A 22294-nucleotide genomic window follows, 5' to 3' on the forward strand; every position below is an offset into this window, starting at 1 on the left:
CACCTTCACGTCTCACCATGCCAATGGACACCTTCACGTCTCACCATGCCAATGGACACCTTCACGTCTCACCATGCCAATGGACACCTTCACGTCTCACCATGCCAATGGACACCTTCACGTCTCACCATGCCAATGGACACCTTCACGTCTCACCATGCCAATGGACACCTTCACGTCTCACCATGCCAATGGACACCTTCACGTCTCACCATGCCAATGGACACCTTCACGTCTCACCATGCCAATGGACACCTTCACGTCTCACCATGCCAATGGACACCTTCACGTCTCACCATGCCAATGGACACCTTCACGTCTCACCATGCCAATGGACACCTTCACGTCTCACCATGCCAATGGACACCTTCACGTCTCACCATGCCAATGGACACCTTCACGTCTCACCATGCCAATGGACACCTTCACGTCTCACCATGCCAATGGACACCTTCACGTCTCACCATGCCAATGGACACCTTCACGTCTCACCATGCCAATGGACACCTTCACGTCTCACCATGCCAATGGACACTTTCACGTCTCACCATGCCAATGGACACCTTCACGTCTCACCATGCCAATGGACACCTTCACGTCTCACCATGCCAATGGACACCTTCACGTCTCACCATGCCAATGGACACCTTCACGTCTCACCATGCCAATGGACACCTTCACGTCTCACCATGCCAATGGACACCTTCACGTCTCACCATGCCAATGGACACCTTCACGTCTCACCATGCCAATGGACACCTTCACGTCTCACCATGCCAATGGACACCTTCACGTCTCACCATGCCAATGGACACCTTCACGTCTCACCATGCCAATGGACACCTTCACGTCTCACCATGCCAATGGACACCTTCACGTCTCACCATGCCAATGGACACCTTCACGTCTCACCATGCCAATGGACACCTTCACGTCTCACCATGCCAATGGACACCTTCACGTCTCACCATGCCAATGGACACCTTCACGTCTCACCATGCCAATGGACACCTTCACGTCTCACCATGCCAATGGACACCTTCACGTCTCACCATGCCAATGGACACCTTCACGTCTCACCATGCCAATGGACACCTTCACGTCTCACCATGCCAATGGACACCTTCACGTCTCACCATGCCAATGGACACCTTCACGTCTCACCATGCCAATGGACACCTTCACGTCTCACCATGCCAATGGACACCTTCACGTCTCACCATGCCAATGGACACCTTCACGTCTCACCATGCCAATGGACACCTTCACGTCTCACCATGCCAATGGACACCTTCACGTCTCACCATGCCAATGGACACCTTCACGTCTCACCATGCCAATGGACACCTTCACGTCTCACCATGCCAATGGACACCTTCACGTCTCACCATGCCAATGGACACCTTCACGTCTCACCATGCCAATGGACACCTTCACGTCTCACCATGCCAATGGACACCTTCACGTCTCACCATGCCAATGGACACCTTCACGTCTCACCATGCCAATGGACACCTTTACGTCTCACCATACCAATGGACTCATCTTTACGTCTCACCATACCAATGGACTCCTCTTCACATCTCTGAATACCAATGAACTCACACTTCAGCTCAACATATGTCTGCTGAAAAAGTCCCAGACAGTCTACTATTGCACATTTTTTCCCCTTAAGAAAACAAGTATGAGAACACCAACATATTTGCTATTATGTGTGGTTTCACAAGGCCAGGTGTTTAATGTGAAATGTCTTGGCCTTGGGTAGTGTTGGGACACTAGCCGAAGGGAGCCAAGCAATACACATCTATTGTGTCTGTGTCGGTCACCAGACACAATGGCATATGTCTGTACTCCGGGCTCATTGTGAGTAAAGTAGCACCACAGCTAGGTAGAGAATAGTGTCAGAAACACAAACGCACACACACACACAGGAGCCTGCGGCCAGTCTCTCCTGTCTTATTAAGACGAGGAATATCTCTAACCCACAAACCCAGATAGGTTCTCCAAGTCGTCACTTACGCATACTCTGCCCTTCGAGCATTTGTTTGTGTGCACGACTGTGTGTGTGTGTGTGTGTGTGTGTGTGTGTGTGACTGTACACTTGAACACATTTCACATGTGTATGGGTAGTGCTAATGTGACGACTGTACAAACGGTCAGCTCACCTCTTGCCTCTCCTCACTATCCCAGGTGTGACTGACCCGGTCAGGAGCCTACTGCCCTGAGAGGCTCTCTGGATCTCTACCTCTCAGGCTGCATCCCCCATCCCCACCTACCCAGGCCTGCGCTACAGTACCCCCTCCGCCACCCCACCGTGGGACTTTGGAGCATCATCCTAGCCTGGAACACGTTAAGACTGCTAAGTGATGAGCGAGTTCTGGTTGTGTTTCAACTGCTGTATTGCAGAGCAGCCCCAGCCGGTAAGTGACCCCACAAACAATTGAGTCATTTTATGTCAGACTTTTTAATAGTGTTGTAGTATAGAACACACACATTTAACTACGTGATTAGTGTTTTGTTTGTATGCGACACTCAGGATCTGGGTTAAGTGTGTGTGTGTGTGTGTGTGTGTGTGTGTGAACTGCCTGTAGTGTCCTGTATCCTCCAACTCAGAGACCGCTACGCCTCAGACCCCTAGCTTCAGACCCCATGCCTCAGACCCCATGCCCCTAGCCTCCACCAGTGTACCATAGGGCTCGGTGGAGAAATTATCCTAACATCCATCAGACTTTCAGATCTAGGCGCCGGGGTCCGTCTTGGGTAGGCGCCGGGGTCCGTCTTGGGTAGGCGCCGGGGTCCGTCTTGGGTAGGCGCCGGGGTCCGTCTTGGGTAGGCGCCGGGGTCCGTCTTGGGTAGGCGCCAAGGTCCGTCTTGGGTAGGCGCCGGGGGTCCGTTTTGAGTAGGCGCCGGGGTCCGTTTTGAGTAGGCGCCGGGGTCCGTCTTGGGTAGGCGCCGGGGCTCCGTCTTGGGTAGGCGCCGGGGCTCCGTTTTGAGTAGGCGCCGGGGCTCCGTTTTGAGTAGGCGCCGGGGCTCCGTCTTGGGTAGGCGCCGGGGGTCCGTCTTGGGTAGGCGCCGGGGGTCCGTCTTGGGTAGGCGCCGGGGGTCCGTCTTGGGTAGGCGCCGGGGGTCCGTCTTGGGTAGGCGCCGGGGGTCCGTCTTGGGTAGGCGCCGGGGGTCCGTCTTGGGTAGGCGCCGGGGGTCCGTCTTGGGTAGGCGCCGGGGGTGGGTCTGTGTTATGTGGGTGGATTAGGTCTGTTTTAAACACCCAAGCAAGGCTGGGAGATGTTACATTTTTGTTGTTGAAAATGTTCTAATTTTGAAATCAGTCCCATCCATCAACTACAGTACAGGTTGATTTATTTGAATGTAGAGAAACATGCTCCCTCTTCCAACAAGTAGGATACTGTGATCCCCAGTGTGTGTGTGTGTGTGCACTGTGTTTTTGTACCGTCTCTGTGCAATGTGAATGCCCTCCCTCTAGGCCTAAACTTTAAAATCATTACACATCCCAGGAGATAGCTGCTGTCACAACACATTAATCCTCACCCCCCCCCCCCCAATTCCCAGGCTGATCACACACACCCTGGAAACGTGGTCTAAAAATAGATGGAAATGTGTCTCTGATTAGATTCCTCCACAGCAGAAAATCCTTTGTTCTTGTTCTTTCTCTACTATTTGAGTGGTGTGTGTGTGTGTGTGTGTGTGTGTGAGTGGTGTCCAGCTGGTCCCCTCCCCCCCAGTGTGTCTGTGACTCCAACTGGTGCCCCCCCTCCCCCCCAGTGTGTGTCTCCAACTGGTCCCCCCCCCCCCCCCCTCAGTGTGTGTGCACGTGCATCTAGCTTTCTCCACAATAAGAGGTGAGGTTTCCCTCCCTCTGCCTTTTATGGCCAAAGCATGTGAAGAATCCTGAGCGTTTTGTCAGCTCTGTCCAAGCCGAGAGTTGATGATTCTGCTAAGTTTGGCCGACCAGAGGGCTGAGACCTTTTTATATAGATTTTTTACCTTTATTTAACTAGGCAAGTTAGTTAAGAACAAATTCTTATTTTCAATGACTGCCTACCGAAAGGCCTCCTGCAGGCACAGGGGCTGGGATAAATATATATATATATATACACACACAGACACACACACACACACACACGTACGTGTGTGTAGGACAAAACACACATCATGACGAGTGACAACACTTCATAAAGAGACCTAAGGTAGCAACACATGATAACGACATGGCAGCAACACATGACAACGACATGGTAGCAACACAACATGGTAGCAGTACAAAACATGGTACAAACCTAACCCTAAGCTTGGCTGACCACAGGGCTGAAACGCTTGTCGCTCTGTCATACATGTAGCAGAGCAAACAATTCGCTCTCTCTTCCCATCTGACAAGACACACTGCTTCACACTCAAATAATTTGTTTATTGACTGTTCTATTGAATAACTATGTTAAGACTCACCAAAGGCTTCATGAGGATCACGAATCCTGTCATGTCTATAGGTCTTGGGGTAGGCTAGAAAAAACTCTGGTGTTCTAAACAATACTGACCCACCCACCCACCCCTGCTCAACTCAGGAAACTATTTATCGCAAGTGGAAGCTGCTTCGCTGTCCTTTCTACTATAAAACCCACAGGCTAACAACTTCCCATAAACTTCCCATAAACTTCCCATGAGCATAGAGTGATAAAGAACGAATATCTGAAAATAGTTGGATTAGAATATTAAACTTTTTTATTTTGCCTTTGTTTTTGGACTGTTTCCTCTTGAATTTACACTGAACAAAAATATAGACGCAACGTACAATAATTTTTACTGAGTTACTGTTCCCTCTTGAATTTACACTGAACAAAAATATAGACGCAACGTACAATAATTTTTTACTGAGTTACTGTTTCCTCTTGAATTTACACTGAACAAAAATATAGACGCAACGTACAATAATTTTTACTGAGTTACTGTTTCCTCTTGAATTTACACTGAACAAAAATATAGACGCAACGTGCAATAATTTTTACTGAGTTACTGTTCATATAAGTCGGTCGATTTGAAATAAATTAATTTGGCCCGAATCGAATTTGATTGGTCACATACACATGGTTAGCAGATGTTAACGCGAGTGTAGCGAGATGCTTGTGCTTCAAGTTCCGACAATGCAGTAATATCTAACAAGTAATCTAATAAATTCACAACAACTACCTAATACACACCAAATGTAAAGGGATGAATAAGAATATATACATATAAATATATGGATGAGCGATGGCCGAACGTCTTAGGCAAGATGCAGTAGATGGTATAGAGCAGTATATACATATGAGATGAGTAATGTAGGATATGTTATGGCGTTATATAAAGTGACTAGTGATACATTTTTATTAAATCCATTTATTAAATGTATTAAAGTGGCCAGAGATTTGAGTCTGTATGTTGGCAGCAGCCTCTCTGTATAGGTGGTGGCTGTTTAACAGTCTGATGGCCTTGAGATAGAAGCTGTTTTTCAGTCTCTCTGTCCCAGCAATGATGCACCTGAACTGACCTCGCCTTCTGGATGATAGTGGTGTGAACAGGCAGTGGCTCGGGTGGTTGTTGTCCTTGATGATCTTTTTGGCCTTCCTGTGACATCGGGTACTCTAGGTGTCCTGAAAGGCAGGTAGTTTTCCCCCAGTGATGTGTTGTGCAGACTGCAATACCCTCTGGAGAGCCTTGCGGTTGATGGCGGTGCAGTTGCCGTACCAGGCAGTGATACAGCCCGACAGGAAGCTCTCGATTGTGCATCTGTAAAAGTTTGTGTTTTAGGTGACAAGCCAAATTTCTTCAGCCTCATGAGGTTCAGGAGGCGCTGTTGCGCCATTTCAGTTTGTCCGTGATGTGTACGCCAAGGAACTTAACTTTCCACCTTCTCCACTACATCCCCGTCGATGTGGAAGGGGGGGGGGGGGGGCGGGAGCGGGTGCTCCCTGAAGTCCATGATCATCTCCTTTGTTTTGTTGACATTGAGTGAGAGGTTATTTTCCTGACACCACATTCCGAGGGCCCTCACCTCCTCCCTGTATGCCGTCTCATCGTTGTTGGTAATCAAGCCTACCACTGTAGTGTCGCCTGCTGATTTGAGTTGGAGGCGTGCATGGCCACGTAGTCATGCGTGAACAGGGAGTACAGGAGAGGGCTGAAAATGTACCCTTGTGGAACCCCAGTGTTGACGATCATGGGCGTGGAGAAGTTGTTTCCTACCTTCACTACCTGGGGGTGGTCCGTCAAAGTCCAGGACCCAGTTGCACAGGGCGGGGTCGAGACCCAGGGTCTCGAGATTAATGACAAGTTTGGAGGGTACTATGGTGTTAACTTCTCAAGGATAGGTGGCAGCATTTGGAATTTTGGATGAAAAGCATGCCCAATTTCAACTGCCTGCTACTCATCCACAGAAGATAAGATATGCATATTATTAGTAGATTTGGATAGAAAACACTCTGAAGTTTCTGAAACTGTTTGAATCATGTCTGTGAGTATAACATAACTTATGTAGCAGGCAAAACCCAGAGGACAAACCATTCAGATTTTTTTTTTTTTAGGTCACCACATTTCAATGAGAATCCAGATTTCTAAGGGACTTGCTTGCAGTTCCTACCGCTTCCCCTGGATGTCACCAGTCTTTAGAAATTGGTTGAGGTTTTTCCTTTGTGTAAAGAAGTACTGCCATCTTGAACGAGTGTCACTTCATGTGTACTGTTTGATAGAGGCGCAAGACCAGAAAGCATGCTTGAAAACAAACTTTCTTCCCGTCTTCAATTTTGTCTATTTATTTTAAAAAATACCTAAAGTTGTATTACAAAAGTAGTTTGGAATGTTTTGGCAAAGTTTACAGGTAACTTTTGAGATTTTGTCGTTGCGGAAGTTGGAACCTGTTTTTCTGGATCAAATGCGCCAAATAAATGGACATTTTGGATATATATCGACGGAATTAATCAAACAAAAGGACCATTTGTGATGTTTATGGGACATATTGGAGTGCCAACAGAAGCAGTTCTTCAAAGGTAAGGCATTAATTATATTTTTTATTTACGCATTTTGTGTCGCGCCTGCAGGGTTGAAATGTTTTCTCTCTTTTGTTTACTATGGTGCTATGCTCAGATAGCATTGTTTGCTTTCGCCGAAAAGCCTTTTTGAAATCTGACATGTTGGCTGAATTCACAACACGTGTAGCCTTAATTTGGTATCTTACAGATTTCATGAAAGTTTGATATAGGAATTTATTTGAATTTGGCGCTCTGCATTTTCTCTGGCTTTTGACCGAGTGGGATGCTACCGTCCCACATATCCCAGAGAGGTTAAATGCTGAGCTCTAGTCAATGAACAGCATTCTTACATACGTATTCCTCTTGTCCAGGTGGGATAGGCCAGTGTGATGGGGATTGCATCTTGGACCTATTGGGGCGGTAAGCAAACTGAAGTGGGTTGACGGTATCAGGTAGGGTGGTGGTGAAATGAGGGTTTTCTTTTTGTAATCCGTGATTGACTGTAGACCCTGCCACATACGTCTCATGTTTGAGCTGTTGAATTGCGACGCTACTTTGTCTCTATACAGACGCTTTGCTTGTTTGATTGCCTTGCGAAAAACTACACTGTTTGTATTCAATCAGTGGGTACAACATCTCTGATGCACGTGCTAATAAAGTCACTCACCGAGTTAGCATATACATCAATGTTATTGTCTGAGGCTACCCGGAACATATCTCAGTCCACGTGATCGAAGCAACCTTGAAACGTGGAATCCGATTGGTCAGACCAGCGTTGGTTGACCTGAGCACGGGCATTTCCTGTTTTAGTTTCTGCCTATAGGATGGGAGCAACAAAATGGAGTCATGGTCAGATTTGCCGAAGGGAGGGCAGGGGAGGGCTTTGTATGCATTGCGGAAGTTAGAGTAGCAATGGTCCAGAATGCTACCAGCTTGTGTTCAATATGCTGATAGAATTTAGGAAGCCTTGTTCTCAGATTAATTTAGATAAAATCCTCAGCTACAATAAATGAAGCCTCATTTCTTATTCACAATCTATGGATTTCACATGACTGGGAATACAGATATGCATCTGTTGGTCAAAGATTCCCTTTGGGGGAAAAAAGTAGGTGTGGTTCAGAAAACCATTCAGCATCTGGTGTGGCCACCATTTGCCTTGTGCAGCGTGTCATCTCCTTCCCATAGAGTTGATCAGGCTGTCAATTGTGGCCTGTAGAATTATTGTCCCACTCTTCAATGGTTGTGCAAAGTTGTTGGATATTGGCGGGAACTGGAACACGCTGTCGTACATGTTGATGCAGAGCAAACATGCTCAGTGGGTGACATGTCTGGTGAGTATGCAGGCCATGGAAGAACTGGTACATTTTCAGCTTCAGGGATTGTGTACAGATTCTTGTGACATGGGGCCGTGAATAATCATGCTGAAACATGAGGTGATGGCGGCGGATGAATGGCACGACAGTGGGCATCAGGATCTCATCACGGTATCTCTGTGCATTCAAATTGCCATTGATAAAACGCACTTGGGTTCATTGTCCGTAGCTTATGCCTGCCCATACCATAACCCCACCGCCACCATTGGGCACTCTGTTCACAATGTTGGCATCAGCAGACTGCTTGTCCACATGACACCATACATGCTGTCTGCCATCTGCCCGGATTCATCTGTGAAGAGCACACTTCTCCAGTGTGCCAGTGGCCATCGAAGGTGAGCATTTGCCCACTGCAGCCGGTTACGACGCCAAACTGCAGTCAGGTCAAGACCCTTGTGAGGACGATGAGCACGCAGATGAGCTTCCCTGAGATGGTTTGTGCAGAGATACTTTGCTTGTGCAAAAACCCACCGTTTCATCAGCTGTACAGGTGGCTGGTCTCAGCTGGTTACACGTGGTCTGCGGTTGTGAGGCCGGTTGGACGTACTGTCAAATTCTCTGAAATTATATTGGAGGCGGCTTATGGTATTGAACATTCAATGAACATTCAATTCTCTAGCAACAGCTCTGGTGGACATTCCTGCAGTCAGCATACCAATTGCATGCTCGCTCAACTTGAGACATCTGACATCTGTATTTTAGAGAGGCCTTTTATTGTCCTCTGAACAAGGTGCACCTGTGTAATTTTTATTGTAATTTTATTTCACCTTTATTTAACCAGGTAGGCTAGTTGAGAACAAGTTCTCATTTGCAACAGCATCCTGGCCAAGATAAAGCAAAGCAGTTCGATACATACAACAACACAGAGTTACACATGGAATAAACAAACATACAATCAATAATACAGTAGAAGAATCTATATACTGCATGTGCAAATGAGGTAGGATAAGAGAGGTAAGGCAATAAATAGGACATGGTGGTGAAGAAGTTACAATATAGCATTTCAACACTGGAATGGTAGGATGTGCAGAAGATGAATGTGCAAGTAGAGATACTGGGGTGCAAAGGAGCAAGATAAATAAATGCAGTATGGTGATGAGGTAGATTGGATGGGCTATTTACAGATGAGCTATGTACAGGTGCAGTGATCTGTGAGGTAAGAGTCTCCAGCTTCAGAGAGTTTCGCAGTTCGTTCCAGTCATTGGCGGCAGAAACTGGAAGGAGAGGCGGCTTTGGGGGTGACTAGTGAGATATACCTGCTGGAGCGCATGCTGCGGGTGGGTACTGCTTTGGTGACCAGTGAGCTGAGATAAGGCAGGGCTTTACCTAGCAGAGACTTGTCGATGACCTGAAGCCAGTGGGTTTGGCGACGAGTATGAAGTGAGTGCCAGCCAACGAGAGCATACAGGTCACAGTGGTGGGTAGTATATGGGGCTTTGGTGACAAAACGGATGGCACTGTGATAGACTGCATCTAATTTGTTGAGTAGAGTGTTGGAGGCTATTTTGTAAATGTAAATGCTTTGTTGTGAAATAGGAAGTCAATTCTAGATTTAATTTTGGATCGGAAATGTTTAATGTGAGTTTGGACGGAGAGTTTACAGTCTAACCAGACACCTAGGTATTTGTAGTTGTCCACATATTCTAAGTCAGAATCTTCCAGAGTAGTGATGCTGGGCGGGCGGGCAGGTGCGGGCAGCGATTGGTTGAAGAGCATGCATTTAGTTTTACTTGCATTTAATGATCATGCTGTTTAATCAGCTTCTTGATATGCCACACCTGTCAAGTGGATGGATTATCTTGGCAAAGGAGAAATGCTCATTAACAGGGATGTAAACAAATTTGTGCACAAAATTGTAGAGAAATACATTTTTTTGTGCATATGGAAAATTTCTGGGCTCTTTTATTTCAGCTCATGAAACATGGGACCAACACTTTACATGTTGCGTTTATATTTTTGTTCAGTTTAGGAAGATGTGTTTAAGATAAATTAGTTGTACGTTCCTCTAAGCATTGCGTGTGTGGTTCTCTGTGGTGTTCAAGCATGTGTGTCTGTGTGGCATGCGCGTGATTCTGTGTGGCGTGTGTGTGATTCTGTGTGTGGTATACGCTTGTATGATTGTGTGTATGTCTGTGAGAATGAAACTTTGTGTATGAATGAGCTTGTGTGTGAGCATCTCTTTGTCCCAGATTTAACTAACCCTAACCCATATTAGACTAAATTGCTAAAACAGGCATTGCACTTCTGATGAGCGGTGATGGGGAGGCCTATATAAATTAGACCATCCAGTACGGAGAAGAGCGCCTGAGGACTTCCTCACGTGAACACTTTTCCCATCTACACCCAGAGCACTAGTGTGTCCTCATTCCGGATGCATAGCAATAGGCCACATCTAGCTTAATCATTCCAGGATGCATAGCAATAGGCCACATCTAGCTTAATCATCCCGGGATGCATAGCAATAGGCCACATCTAGCTTAATCATTTCGGGATGCATAGCATTAGGCCACATCTAGCTTAATCATCCCGGGATGCATAGCAATAGGCCACATCTAGCTTAATCATTTCGGGATGCATAGCATTAGGCCACATCTAGCTTAATCATTCCCGGGATGCATAGCAATAGGCCACATCTAGCTTAATCATTCCCGGGATGCATAGCAATAGGCCACATCTAGCTTAATCATTCCCGGGATGCATAGCAATAGGCCACATCTAGCTTAATCATTCCCGGGATGCATAGCAATAGGCCACATCTAGCATTCTCTCCACATTTTATAACTGTTGTATTGTTTTATGATAGTCATATGGTCATTTTAACAGGCTCTTTTATCCAAAGCCATTTCCAGTAAACTATGTGGTGCTTGTGGGATTCGAACTCACAACCCTGGTGTTGCCACTTGCCAGGCTCTGTGGGAACTGAATGATCAGTAGTGTGTTAATGGAAATATAAAGGCCTACATCATGCTGTTCATCCCAATAGCTTAGTGCTCTACACTGCCTTAAAGTATTCACACCTCTTGACTTTTTCCCCCAAAAAAATATATTTTGTGTCACTGGCCTACACACAATACCCCATAATGTCAAAAGTGGAATTATGTTTTTAAAATGAAAAGCTGAAATGTCTTTAGTCATTAAGTATACAACAGAATGTTGCCGGAGGAGATGGCTGCCGTTTTTCGGGCTCTTCACCAATGGTGCTATTGTGTGTGTTTTTCGCATTATTTGTAACTTATTTTGTACATTTATATTTCTGCCACCGTCTCTAATGACCGAAAATAGCTTCTGGATATCAGGGCAGCGTTTACTTGCCCTGTTCTGGACAAAGATTATTTTCTTTAACGAGTCGGATGCAAAGGATTTACTTCAGACACCCGACAAGGCCAACATCCCCGTCATTCACAGGAGAAAGAGAGGGAGATATCGGGGACGTGGGTCGCGGTGCCTTGTAAGGATCTGACGCACAGTCATTGGATAACAAAATAGATGAACTACAATCACGAATATCCTACCATCGGGACATTAAAAACTAATATCTTATGTTTCTCCGAGTCTTGGCTGAACGACAACATGGATAACATACAGCTGGCGGGGTTTACGCTGCATCAGCAAGAACAGCTGGCTCCGGTAAGACGAGGGGTGGCGGTCTGTGTATATTTGTAAACCGCTGGTGCACAAAATCTAATATTAAGGAAGTCTCGATGTATTGCTCACCTGAGGTAGAGTATCTCATAAGTTGTAGACCACACTATTTACCAAGAGTTGTCATCTATATTCTTCGTAATTGTCGATCTACCATCGATGCTGGCACTAAGTCCGCACTCAATGAGCTGATTTTAAATGCTTATAAGAACTCCCGCTATGCCCTCCGACGAACCATCAAACAGGCAAAGCGTCAATACAGGACTAAGATTGAATCGTACTACACCGGTTCCGACGCTTGTCACATGTGACGGGGCTTGCAAGCTATTACAAACTACAAAGGTAAGCACAGCCGCGAGCTGCCCAGTGACGCAAGCATACCAGACGAGCATGCATGAGAGCATCAGCTGTTCTGGACGACTGTGTGATCACGCTCTCCGTAGCCGACGTGAGTAAGACCTTTTAAACAGGTCAACATTCACAAGGCTGCGGGGCCAGACGGATTACCAGGACGTGTACTCCGAGCATGCGCTGACCAACTGGCAAGTGTCTTCACTGACATTTTCAAACTCTCCCTGACCTGAGTCTGTAATACCAACATGTTTCAAGCAGACCACCATAGTCCCTGTTCCCAAGAACACTAAGGTTACATGTCTAAATGACTTTCGACCCATAGCACTCACGTCTGTAGCCATGAAGTGCTTTGAAAGGCAGGTCATGGGTCAAATCAACACCATTATCCCAGAAACCTTAGACCCACTCCAATTTGCCGTACCGCTCCAACAGATCCACGGATGATGCCATCTCTATTGCACTCCACACTGCCCTTTCCCACCTGTACAAAAAGAACACCTATTTGAGAATGCTATTCATTCACTACAGCTCAGCGTTCAAAACCATAGTGCCCTCAAAGCTCATCACTAAGCTAAGGACCCTGGGACTGAATGCCTTGATGTGCAACTGGATTCTGGACTTCCTGACGGGTCGCCCCCAGGTGGTAAGGGTAGGTAACAGCACATCTGCCACATTGATCCTCAACACTGGAGCCCCTGAGAGGTGTATACTTAGACCCCTCCTGTACTCCCTGTTCACCCATGACTGCATGGCCAGGCACGACTCCAACACCAAGTTTGCTGTCGACACAACAGCCTGATCACCGACAACTATGAGAGAGCCTATAGGGAGGAAGTCAGAGACCTGGCCAATTGGTGCCATGACAACAACCTCTCCCTCAACGTGATCAAGACAAAGGAGATGATTGTGGACTACAGGAAAAGGAGGACCGAGCACGCCTCCATTCTCTTAGACGGGAGCGGAGTGGAGCAAATTGAGAGCTTCAAGTTCCTCGGTGTCCACATCTCCAACGAATTATCATGGTCCAAACATACCAAGACAGTCATGAATAGGGCACGACAAAGCCTATTCCCCCTCAGGAGACTGAAAAGATTTGTCATGGGTCCTCAGATCCTCAAAAGGTTCTGCAGCTGCACCATCGAGAGCATCTGGTTGCATCACAGCCTGTAATGGCAACTTCTCAGCCTCCGACCACAAGGCACTACAGAGGGTAGTGTGTACGGCCCAGTCATCACAGGGACCAAGCTTCCTGCCATCCAGGACCTCTATACCAGGCGATGTCAGAGGAAGGCCCTAAAAATTGTCAGACTCCAGCCACCCTAGTCATAGACTGTTCTCTCTGCTACCGCACGGCAAGCGGTACCGGAGCACCAAGTTTACGTCCAAAAGGCTTCTTAACAGCTTCTACCCCCAAGCCATAATACCCCTGAACAGCTAATCAAATGACTACCCAGACTATTTGCATTGTCCCACCCTCTCTTTTATGCTGCTGCTTCTCTCTGGTTATTATCTATGCATAGTCACTTTAATAACTCTACCTACATGTACATATTACCTCAATTACCTCGACTAATCTGTGCCCCCACACATTGACTCTGTACCGGCACCCCCTGTATATAGCATCGCTACTATTATTTTACTGCTGCTCTTTAATTATTTATTTTTCTTTTTTTACATATCTATTTTTTTTAATTACCACTTATTTTTCTTAACTGCGTTGTTGGTTAAGGGCTTGTAAGCATTTCACTGTAAGGTTGTATTCTGTTGTATTCGGCGCATGTGACAAATAATTTGATTCCATTTTTTTTTAAACCCCTTTATTATGGCAAGCCTAAATAAGTTAATAAGTAAAAGTGCGCTTAACAAGTCACATAATTAGTTGCATGGACTCACTCTTCGTGCAATAATAGTTTTTAACATGATAACATTTTGAATGACTACACATCTCTGTACCTCACACATAATTATCTGTAAGGTCCCTCAGTCAAGAAGTTCATTTCAAACACAGTTTAAACCACAAAGACCAGGGAGGTTTTCCAATGCCTCACAAAGAAGGGCACCTATTGGTAGATAGGTTTTTAAAAAATGAAGCAGATATTGAATATCCCTTTGAGCATGGTGCAGTTATTAATTAATTTGGATGGCGTATCCATACACCCAGTCATTACAAAGATACGTGCATCCTTCCTAACTCAGTTGCCGGTGAGGAAGGAAGCCGCACAGGGATTTCACTATTTGGCCAATGGGGACTTTATTACTGTTAGAGTTGAATGGCTGTGATGGGAGAAAACCGAGGATGGATCAACAACATTGTAGTTACTCCACAATACTAACCTAAATGAGAGTGAAATGGAAACCTGTACATTAAAAACCCTATTTCAAAACATGCCTCTGTTTTGCAATAAGACACTAAAGTAAAACTGCAGAAAATGTGGCAAAGAAATTAATTTCATGTCCTGAATACAAAGCGGTATGTTTGTGGCAAATCCAACGCAACACATCAGAGAACCACTCTTCATATGTTCAAGCTTCATGTTATGGGTGTGCTTGTCCTAGTCAAGGACTAGGGAGTCTTTTTATGATAAAAATAAACAGAATAGAGCTAAGCACAGGCAAAATCCTAGAGGATAACCTGGCTTAGTCTGCTTTCCAACAGACACTGGGAGACAAATTCACCTTTCAGCAGTACAACAACATTAAACATACACTGGAGTTGCTTACGAAGACCACATTGAATGTTCCTGAGTAGGGCTGTGGCGGTCACGAAATGTTGTCAGTCGGTGATTGTCAAGAAAATAACTGTCGGTCTCACGGTAATTTACCGTTAATTAACATAAACACATTTAGCATCTCCTGGCTTCCACTCATAGCCTACAAGCCATTTTAATAAAGTAATAAATCCATGTAATATAGCCTACACCTTCACAGTAAATCCATGTAACAGCCTACACCTTCACAGTAGATCCATGTAACACAGCCTACACCTTCACAGTAGATCCATGTAAAATAGCCTACACCTTCACAGTAAATACATGTAACATAGCCTACACCTTCACAGTAGATCCATGTAACACAGCCTACACCTTCACAGTAGATCCATGTAACACAGCCTACACCTTCACAGTAAATCCATGTAACACAGCCTACACCTTCACAGTAAATCCATGTAACACAGCCTACACCTTCACAGTAAATCCATGTAACACAGCCTACACCTTCACAGTAAATCCATGTAACACAGCCTACACCTTCACAGTAAATCCATGTAACACAGCCTACACCTTCACAGTAAATCCATTATTTATTTTAGACGGGTCTAAAGAAGCATCATATGAAGAAAATGTCGTCTATTTCAGAAGAAAATAATAGCATTTGAGGGAGTGCGCACATGCTGCTATTCTGTGTTGAGCGGTTAACAAAGAAATAGGTCCTCTAAACTATGAAATAACACATATGGAATAATGTAGTAACCAAAAAGTGTTAAACAAATCAAAATATATTTTGAGATTCTTCAAAGTACCCACCCTTTGCCTTGATGACAGCTTTGTACACTCTTGGCATTCTCTAGCTTCATGAGGAATGCTTTTCCAACAGTCTTGAAGGAGTTCCCACATATGCTGAGCACTTTTGGGCTGATTTTCCTTCACTCTGCGGTCCAGCTCATCCCAAACCATCTCAATTGGGTTGAGGTTGGGTGGTTGTGGAGGCCAGGTAATCTGATGCAGCCCTCCATTACTCTCCTTGGTCAAATAGCCCTTTACACAGCCCGATGGTGTGTTTTGGGTCATTATCCTGTTGAAAAAATAAACGATAGTCCCACTAAGGGCAAACCAGATAGGATGGCGTATCCCTGCAGAATTCTGTGGTAGCCATGCTGGTTAAGTGTGCCTTGAATTCTAAATAAATCAGACAGTTCCGCCAGCAGAGCATCATCACACCTCCTCCATGCTTCACGGTGAGAACCACACATGCGGAGATCATCCGTTCACCTACAGTGCGTCTCACAAAGACACAACGGTTGGAACCAAACATCTCAAATTTGGACTCATCAGACCAAAGGACAGATTTTCACCGGTCTAATGTCCATTGCTCGTGTTTCTTGGCCCAAGCAACTCTATTCTTCTTATTGTTGTCCTTTAGTAGTGGTTTCTTTGCAGCAATTTGACCATGAAGGCCTGATTTCACGCAGTCTCCTATGAACAGTTGATGTTGAGATGTGTCTGTTACTTGAACTCTGTGAAGCATTTATTTGTGCTGCAATCTGAGGTGCAGTTAACTCTGCTGCAGAGGATAAGTTCATTAGAGGTAACTCTGGGTCTTCCTTTCCTGTGGTGGTCCCCATGAGAGACAGTTTCATCATAGAGCTTGATGTTTTTGGCGACTCCACTTGAAGAAACTTTAAAAGTTTTTGACATTTTCCGCATTGAATGACCTTCATGTCTCAAAGTAATGATGGACTGTTTCTCTTTGCTTATTTGAACTGTTCTTGCCATATATGGACTTGGTCTTTTACCAAATAGGGCTATCTTCTGTATACCACCCCTTCGTTGATACCACACAACTGATTGGCTCAAATGCATTAAGAAGGAAAGATATTCGACAAATTAACTTTTAACAAGGCACACCTGTTAATTGAAATGTATTTCAGGTGACTACCTCATGAAGCTGGTTGAGAGAATGCCAAGAGTGTGAAAAGCTGTCATCAAGGCAAAGGGTGGCTACTTTGAAGAATCTCAAATATTAAATATTTTGCTTTGTTTTACACTGTTTTTGTTACTACATGATTCCATATATGTTATTTCATAGTTTTGATGTCTTCACTATTATTCTACAATGTAGAAAATGGTCAAATTAAGAAAACCCCTTGAATGAGTAGGTGTCAAACTTTTGACTTGTACTGTTTGTGACATTTGTTACCATGCAACGAGGCAGCGGGAAACGAGGCAGCGGGAAACGAGGCAGCGGGAAAAAATACATATCTATGCACTTAAATAGCGAATGGTTTATTTTCATGCGAGCCAGGTAGGCTCTACTCCTGTTGTAAAGAGACGCAATGTGCATAATATTACGAAAGTTGAGAAACAAATATAGTAGCTGTTATAGAGTGGAAAATGATGCTGGCTCATCTAATCAATAGGCAGCGCTATCACCGGTCCTAGATTGGTGACCGTTCTGTGAGCAATAAAGATAGTTGAGTATTGGTCTCCATGATAGATAGTGGTGTAAATCAGTTCCTAATAAATGACAAGTAAAGATTACATCCTGTGTCCTCCAATTATATGTTGATCTATTCAAGATACTACAGTAGGCCTAGCCTATAGAAAGCTGATGGATCCTCCTCTTTTTATTAGCAGCCATCACTCTGTTTTCTCCTGCATTTACAAAACCTATAGAAATGTTGCACAAAATGAGCTCATGGGCTCTCATGATGTGTTTTTATTAGATTTTCATTACATTTGCATTGATGTCAGAGTGATTAGAGGGACAATAGAGCGCTGAGTACCAGGCAGTTAGCAAGTTTGGTAGGCTACTAATGATCAGCATCAGAGCTTGGAGAAGCCTAATTACCGTGGTCATGTGGAATTTGACCGCCGGTGTGGCAGTAATACGGTCCCCGCAACAGCCCTATTCCTGAGTGGCCGGGGGGGGGGGGGGGGGGGGGGTGTGTGTTGTGTGTGTGTGTGTGTGTGTGTGTATAGCCTAGTTTTAAATTAAATCGGCTTGATAATCTATGGCTGTCTAGCAATGATCAACAACCAACTTGACAGAGCTTGAAGAATTTTGTACAATACAGGTGTGCAAAGCTCTTAGACTTACCCAGAAAGACTCACAGCTGTAATCGCTGCCAAAGGTGATGCTTACATGTATTGACTCAAGGGGTGTGAATACTTGTAGATATTTCTGTTTTTCTTTTTTAATACAGTTTATGGGGTATTGTGTGTAGAGAAGTTATTTTTAAAAAAAATATATTTAATAAATTGAATTCAGGCTGTAACACAACAAATTGTGGAATAAGTCAAGGGGTAGGAGTACTTTCTGAAGGCACTAACTATTTCCTGGGTATTATAGGCAAGGCTATTAGCATTCTGTGCTGCAAAGTATTTGTTTTGTATTTGGTGAGCGGGTAGAGCTCGCCATAGGATCTAAGTTGCGTTAGTTATCATGGGTTCTGTTAAATAGCCTTTCCAAGGGAACGTTTCCCAGGGTAATTTAGCCACTCCAACAAGGAGTGGAGGACTAGTGAAGTTGACCAGTCTAGGACAAGGTACTCTAAAAATCCTACAAAACTCTAGGTCTACCTGGCCCATCTCCAATTAGGAATATTTTTGTTGTCTGGCCAACCCTCCTAGAGAACTACTGGGTCTGCAAGCTTTGCTCTAACTGATTCAGGTCCTGATGGACCACTGCTTATTAGTCAGATGGGTTAGAGCAGGGCTGGAACAAAAGCCAGTAGCTCCCCTAGTGGAGGGATGGCCGCCCCTGCCTCGAACCTTTGGCTAAAATGAAAGCTATGTAGAACTAAATCGGGATACAAACCAGCTAGAAGTAAAGATATATGTGTTACTAAATCAGGACACAAACCAGTAGTCGGAGCCTCATAACGTTGTGGTTTAATTAGAACTATGTTGGACTTCAAGATAATCAAATGGTGAGAATTGCGGTTAGTACCCTGGATTTGACATAATTGCTATCTAGATCACAGTTTACTATGGCTAATTCTGACCTGAGGCCACCCACCATATGCTGCTGCCCGGTTCCATCATGCTCAATATTGTGTTCAATGAGCACAGAGGTCATGCTGAACGGAAGTCCTGAACATGCAAGCCACACCAGACAGTCTGGATCATAGTGTTGGATGAACTGGGCAAAATAAACCTGGAAGGTTGAATTACTGTTTTGTCAACTGAAATACTAATTGAGATAAATAGACAAAGCTCATTTGGTTATGTCATAGCCTATATTACGGGAAAACTAACCTATTTGAAGCTTATTATTCTCAAAGGTTTCTTGAGATTAGGTTTAGATCCTGAGGAACACTGTAACTTGTAGCTTTCATCTTTTTCAGGACCGTCTTAAGCCCTTCTGTGAGTGAAAACACTGGAGCGGAAATTAAGCACCTCATTGTTTCGCCAGATATAATTACATTAACATGTCATTCAATAACCCACTTAATACCATGGAAACGTACTCAAGAGGTCCATGGTGTCATGATCACAATGAGAACGTTATGACTCCTCCCTAGCAACAGATAGTGTTCCGTCGCTAGGCTAACAGATTGCCATTTGACACAGGAGCTTCCAACTTTTATTTCCTGTGCTCGCAAACTGGAAAACTATGAAACCATATTTATCAAATGAGTCATAATGTACACTGGGTCTATAGGTTTGTTTATACTCAACTGCTCAGCCTTTATGGTCTTGAACCGTAAAACTCTTGTGAACTCTCAAATGAGATAAATTATATTCCTGGTAGTGCTGCTGACATGTAGGGGCTAGTCTTTGTTATTACTGTTGATCTATAGATGATCTCACTAGCACTCTGAGTCAGTCTCTCTGGCTGTCTCGCTGGCTGGCTGTCTGTGTGTGTCTTTCTCTCTCTCTTTCTCTGTCTGACTCTCACGCTCTCTCTTTCCCATACATACACACTTCTAGAGCTTTTTTTTTTCATAAAAATGCTCCTTCAGACTACATTAGATTGTTTTTTTTAATGTATGAATAAGTATGAAAGTGTTGCCTGTGAAAGTAGAGGAGAAGGGGAGCCGCCCTGGCTTGTCCCGACACCAGGCCTCAATTATATATTTAGTACTCCGTTTTGACCCTCTCCTCAACCGGCTCGGCAGTACTGTTAAACTGACAGGCTCTCAAACTGCTAACGGAGGCTGATTCCCGACGCTTGGAAGCCCATGGAAATCTCACTAATGAGCCATTGGAATCTCGTTATGGTGAGTTTCACTGACAAGGCAGGAAAGCCACACAGCACTGCTCCAGCCATGCCCTGCAGACTCTTTCCACCATGCTTGGGGCCAACATGACCAACGGCACAGTCAGTCCCAGTAACAGTGTATTACACTATAACACAAACATATCAGTATGTGGACACCCCTTCAAATTTGTGGATTTGTCTATTTCAGCCACACTTGTTGCTGACAGGTGTATAAAATCGAGCACACAGCCATACAATCTCCATAGACAAAAATTGGCAGTAGAATGGCCTTACTGAAGACCTCAGTGACTTTCAACGTGGCACTGTCATAGGATGCCACCTTACCAAAAAAAGTCTGTTCGTGAAATTCCTGCCCTGCTAGAGCTTCCCCGGTACACTGTAAGTGCTGATGTTGTGAAGTGGAAACGTCTAGGAGAAACAACAGCTCAGCCGTGATGTGGTAGGCCACACAAGTTCACAGAACGGCACCGCCGAGTGCTGAAGCACGCAGCGCATAAAAATCAAAATCATCTGTCCTCGGTTGCAACAGTCACTACCGAGTTCCAAACTGCCTCTGAAAGCAACGTCAGCACAGTAACTGTTTTGTCTGGAGCTTCATGTAATGGCTGAGCATGTGCACACAAGCCTAAGATCACCATGCGCAATGCCAAACGTCAGTTGGAGTGGTGTAAAGCTCGCCACCATTGGAGTCTGGAGCAGTGAAAACTCGTTCTCTGGCGTGATGAATCACGCTTCACCGTCTGGCGGCCGAATCTGGGTTTGGTGGAAACCAGGAGAACACTACCGGTCTGAATGCATAGTGCAAACTGTCAAGCTTGGTGGAGGAGGAATAATGTTCTGGGGCTGTTTTTCATGCTTCAAGGCTAGGCCCCTTAGTTCCAGTGAAGAGAAATCTTAACGCTACATCATACAATGACATTCTGGACGATTCTGTGCTTCCCACTTTGTGGCAACAGTTTGGGGAAAGCCCTTTCCTGTTTCAGCATGACAATGCTCCCTGTGCACAAAGCAAAGTCCCATACAGAACTTGTTGGTTGAGATCGGTGTGGAAGAACTTGACTGGCCTGAGTCGTGCGTCCTCCGAAACCGCACTGCTTCTTGACACAACTGTGAGCCAGGCCTAATCGCCCAACATCAGTGCCCAACCTCACTAATGCTCTTGTGGCTGAATGGAAGCAAGTCCCCACAGCAATGTTCCAACATCTAGTGGAAAGCCTTCCCAGGAGAGTGGGGGCTGTTATAGTAGCAAAGGGGGAACCAACTCCATATTAATGCCCATGATTTTGGAATGAGATGTTTGACGAGCAGGTGTCCACATACATTTGGTCATGTGGTGTACTTCCACTATGACAGAAAGTGTTTCCTGGGTTGTAAACATTAGCCTGAGAAACGGTTAGCCTGAGGTAGAAGTATGTTATGGACTCTATGTTGGGTCGGGAACCATTAGTGGATCGTGTTAGTTTCCTGAGTTGTGACCAGAAACATTGGTTTGTTTATCTGGGGGTCAGCAAAACATTTGAAAGGCTTTTGCTGGCGTCAATGATGGAGCAACTGGTCTAGCTCTTAGGGGATTAGAACTCGCTAATAGGAAGATATTCGTTTTTTGGACTTCACCGTTGTATGCTATTAAGCTAAAAATCATTTGTGGTTGAAAGCACATCAAAGCACTTGGTGGGGAACCGTCAGTACATTTTCATAGGCTGTGTCCCAAAATGGCACCCCATTCCCTATATAGTGCACTACTTTTTGACCAGAGCCTATGGGCCCAAAAGTAGTACATTTTAAATAGGTTGTCCTTAAGGGACACAGCCAGTAAACAGACGATACCTTAAATGTCAGTGCATTTTTATTTATCCTTCGTTTCAAAGCCATGCGCTGCAGAAAGGTTAATAGGCCAACCCCAGGAAATATGTTGAGGCTAATTGTTTTGGGGGATAGTGGATGCAGCATGCTATTTTGCTGTAA

At 44.9% G+C, this 22294-nt stretch overlaps 1 protein-coding gene across 1 annotated transcript in view; it reads left to right on the top strand.

The window, feature by feature from the left end:
* The window catches only part of LOC139408299 (CDC42 small effector 2), a 75698-nt gene that overhangs the window by 44851 nt on the left and 8553 nt on the right, over positions 1-22294 (top strand). Inside the window, exon 2 of the mRNA XM_071152011.1 lies at positions 2191-2420. Coding sequence (XP_071008112.1) covers positions 2367-2420 — 54 coding nt within the window. The 5' untranslated portion in view covers positions 2191-2366. The remainder of the gene's footprint in view (positions 1-2190; positions 2421-22294) is intronic.

Source organism: Oncorhynchus clarkii, chromosome 5 (genome assembly GCF_045791955.1).
Source record: "Oncorhynchus clarkii lewisi isolate Uvic-CL-2024 chromosome 5, UVic_Ocla_1.0, whole genome shotgun sequence".
Lineage (NCBI taxonomy): Eukaryota > Metazoa > Chordata > Actinopteri > Salmoniformes > Salmonidae > Oncorhynchus > Oncorhynchus clarkii.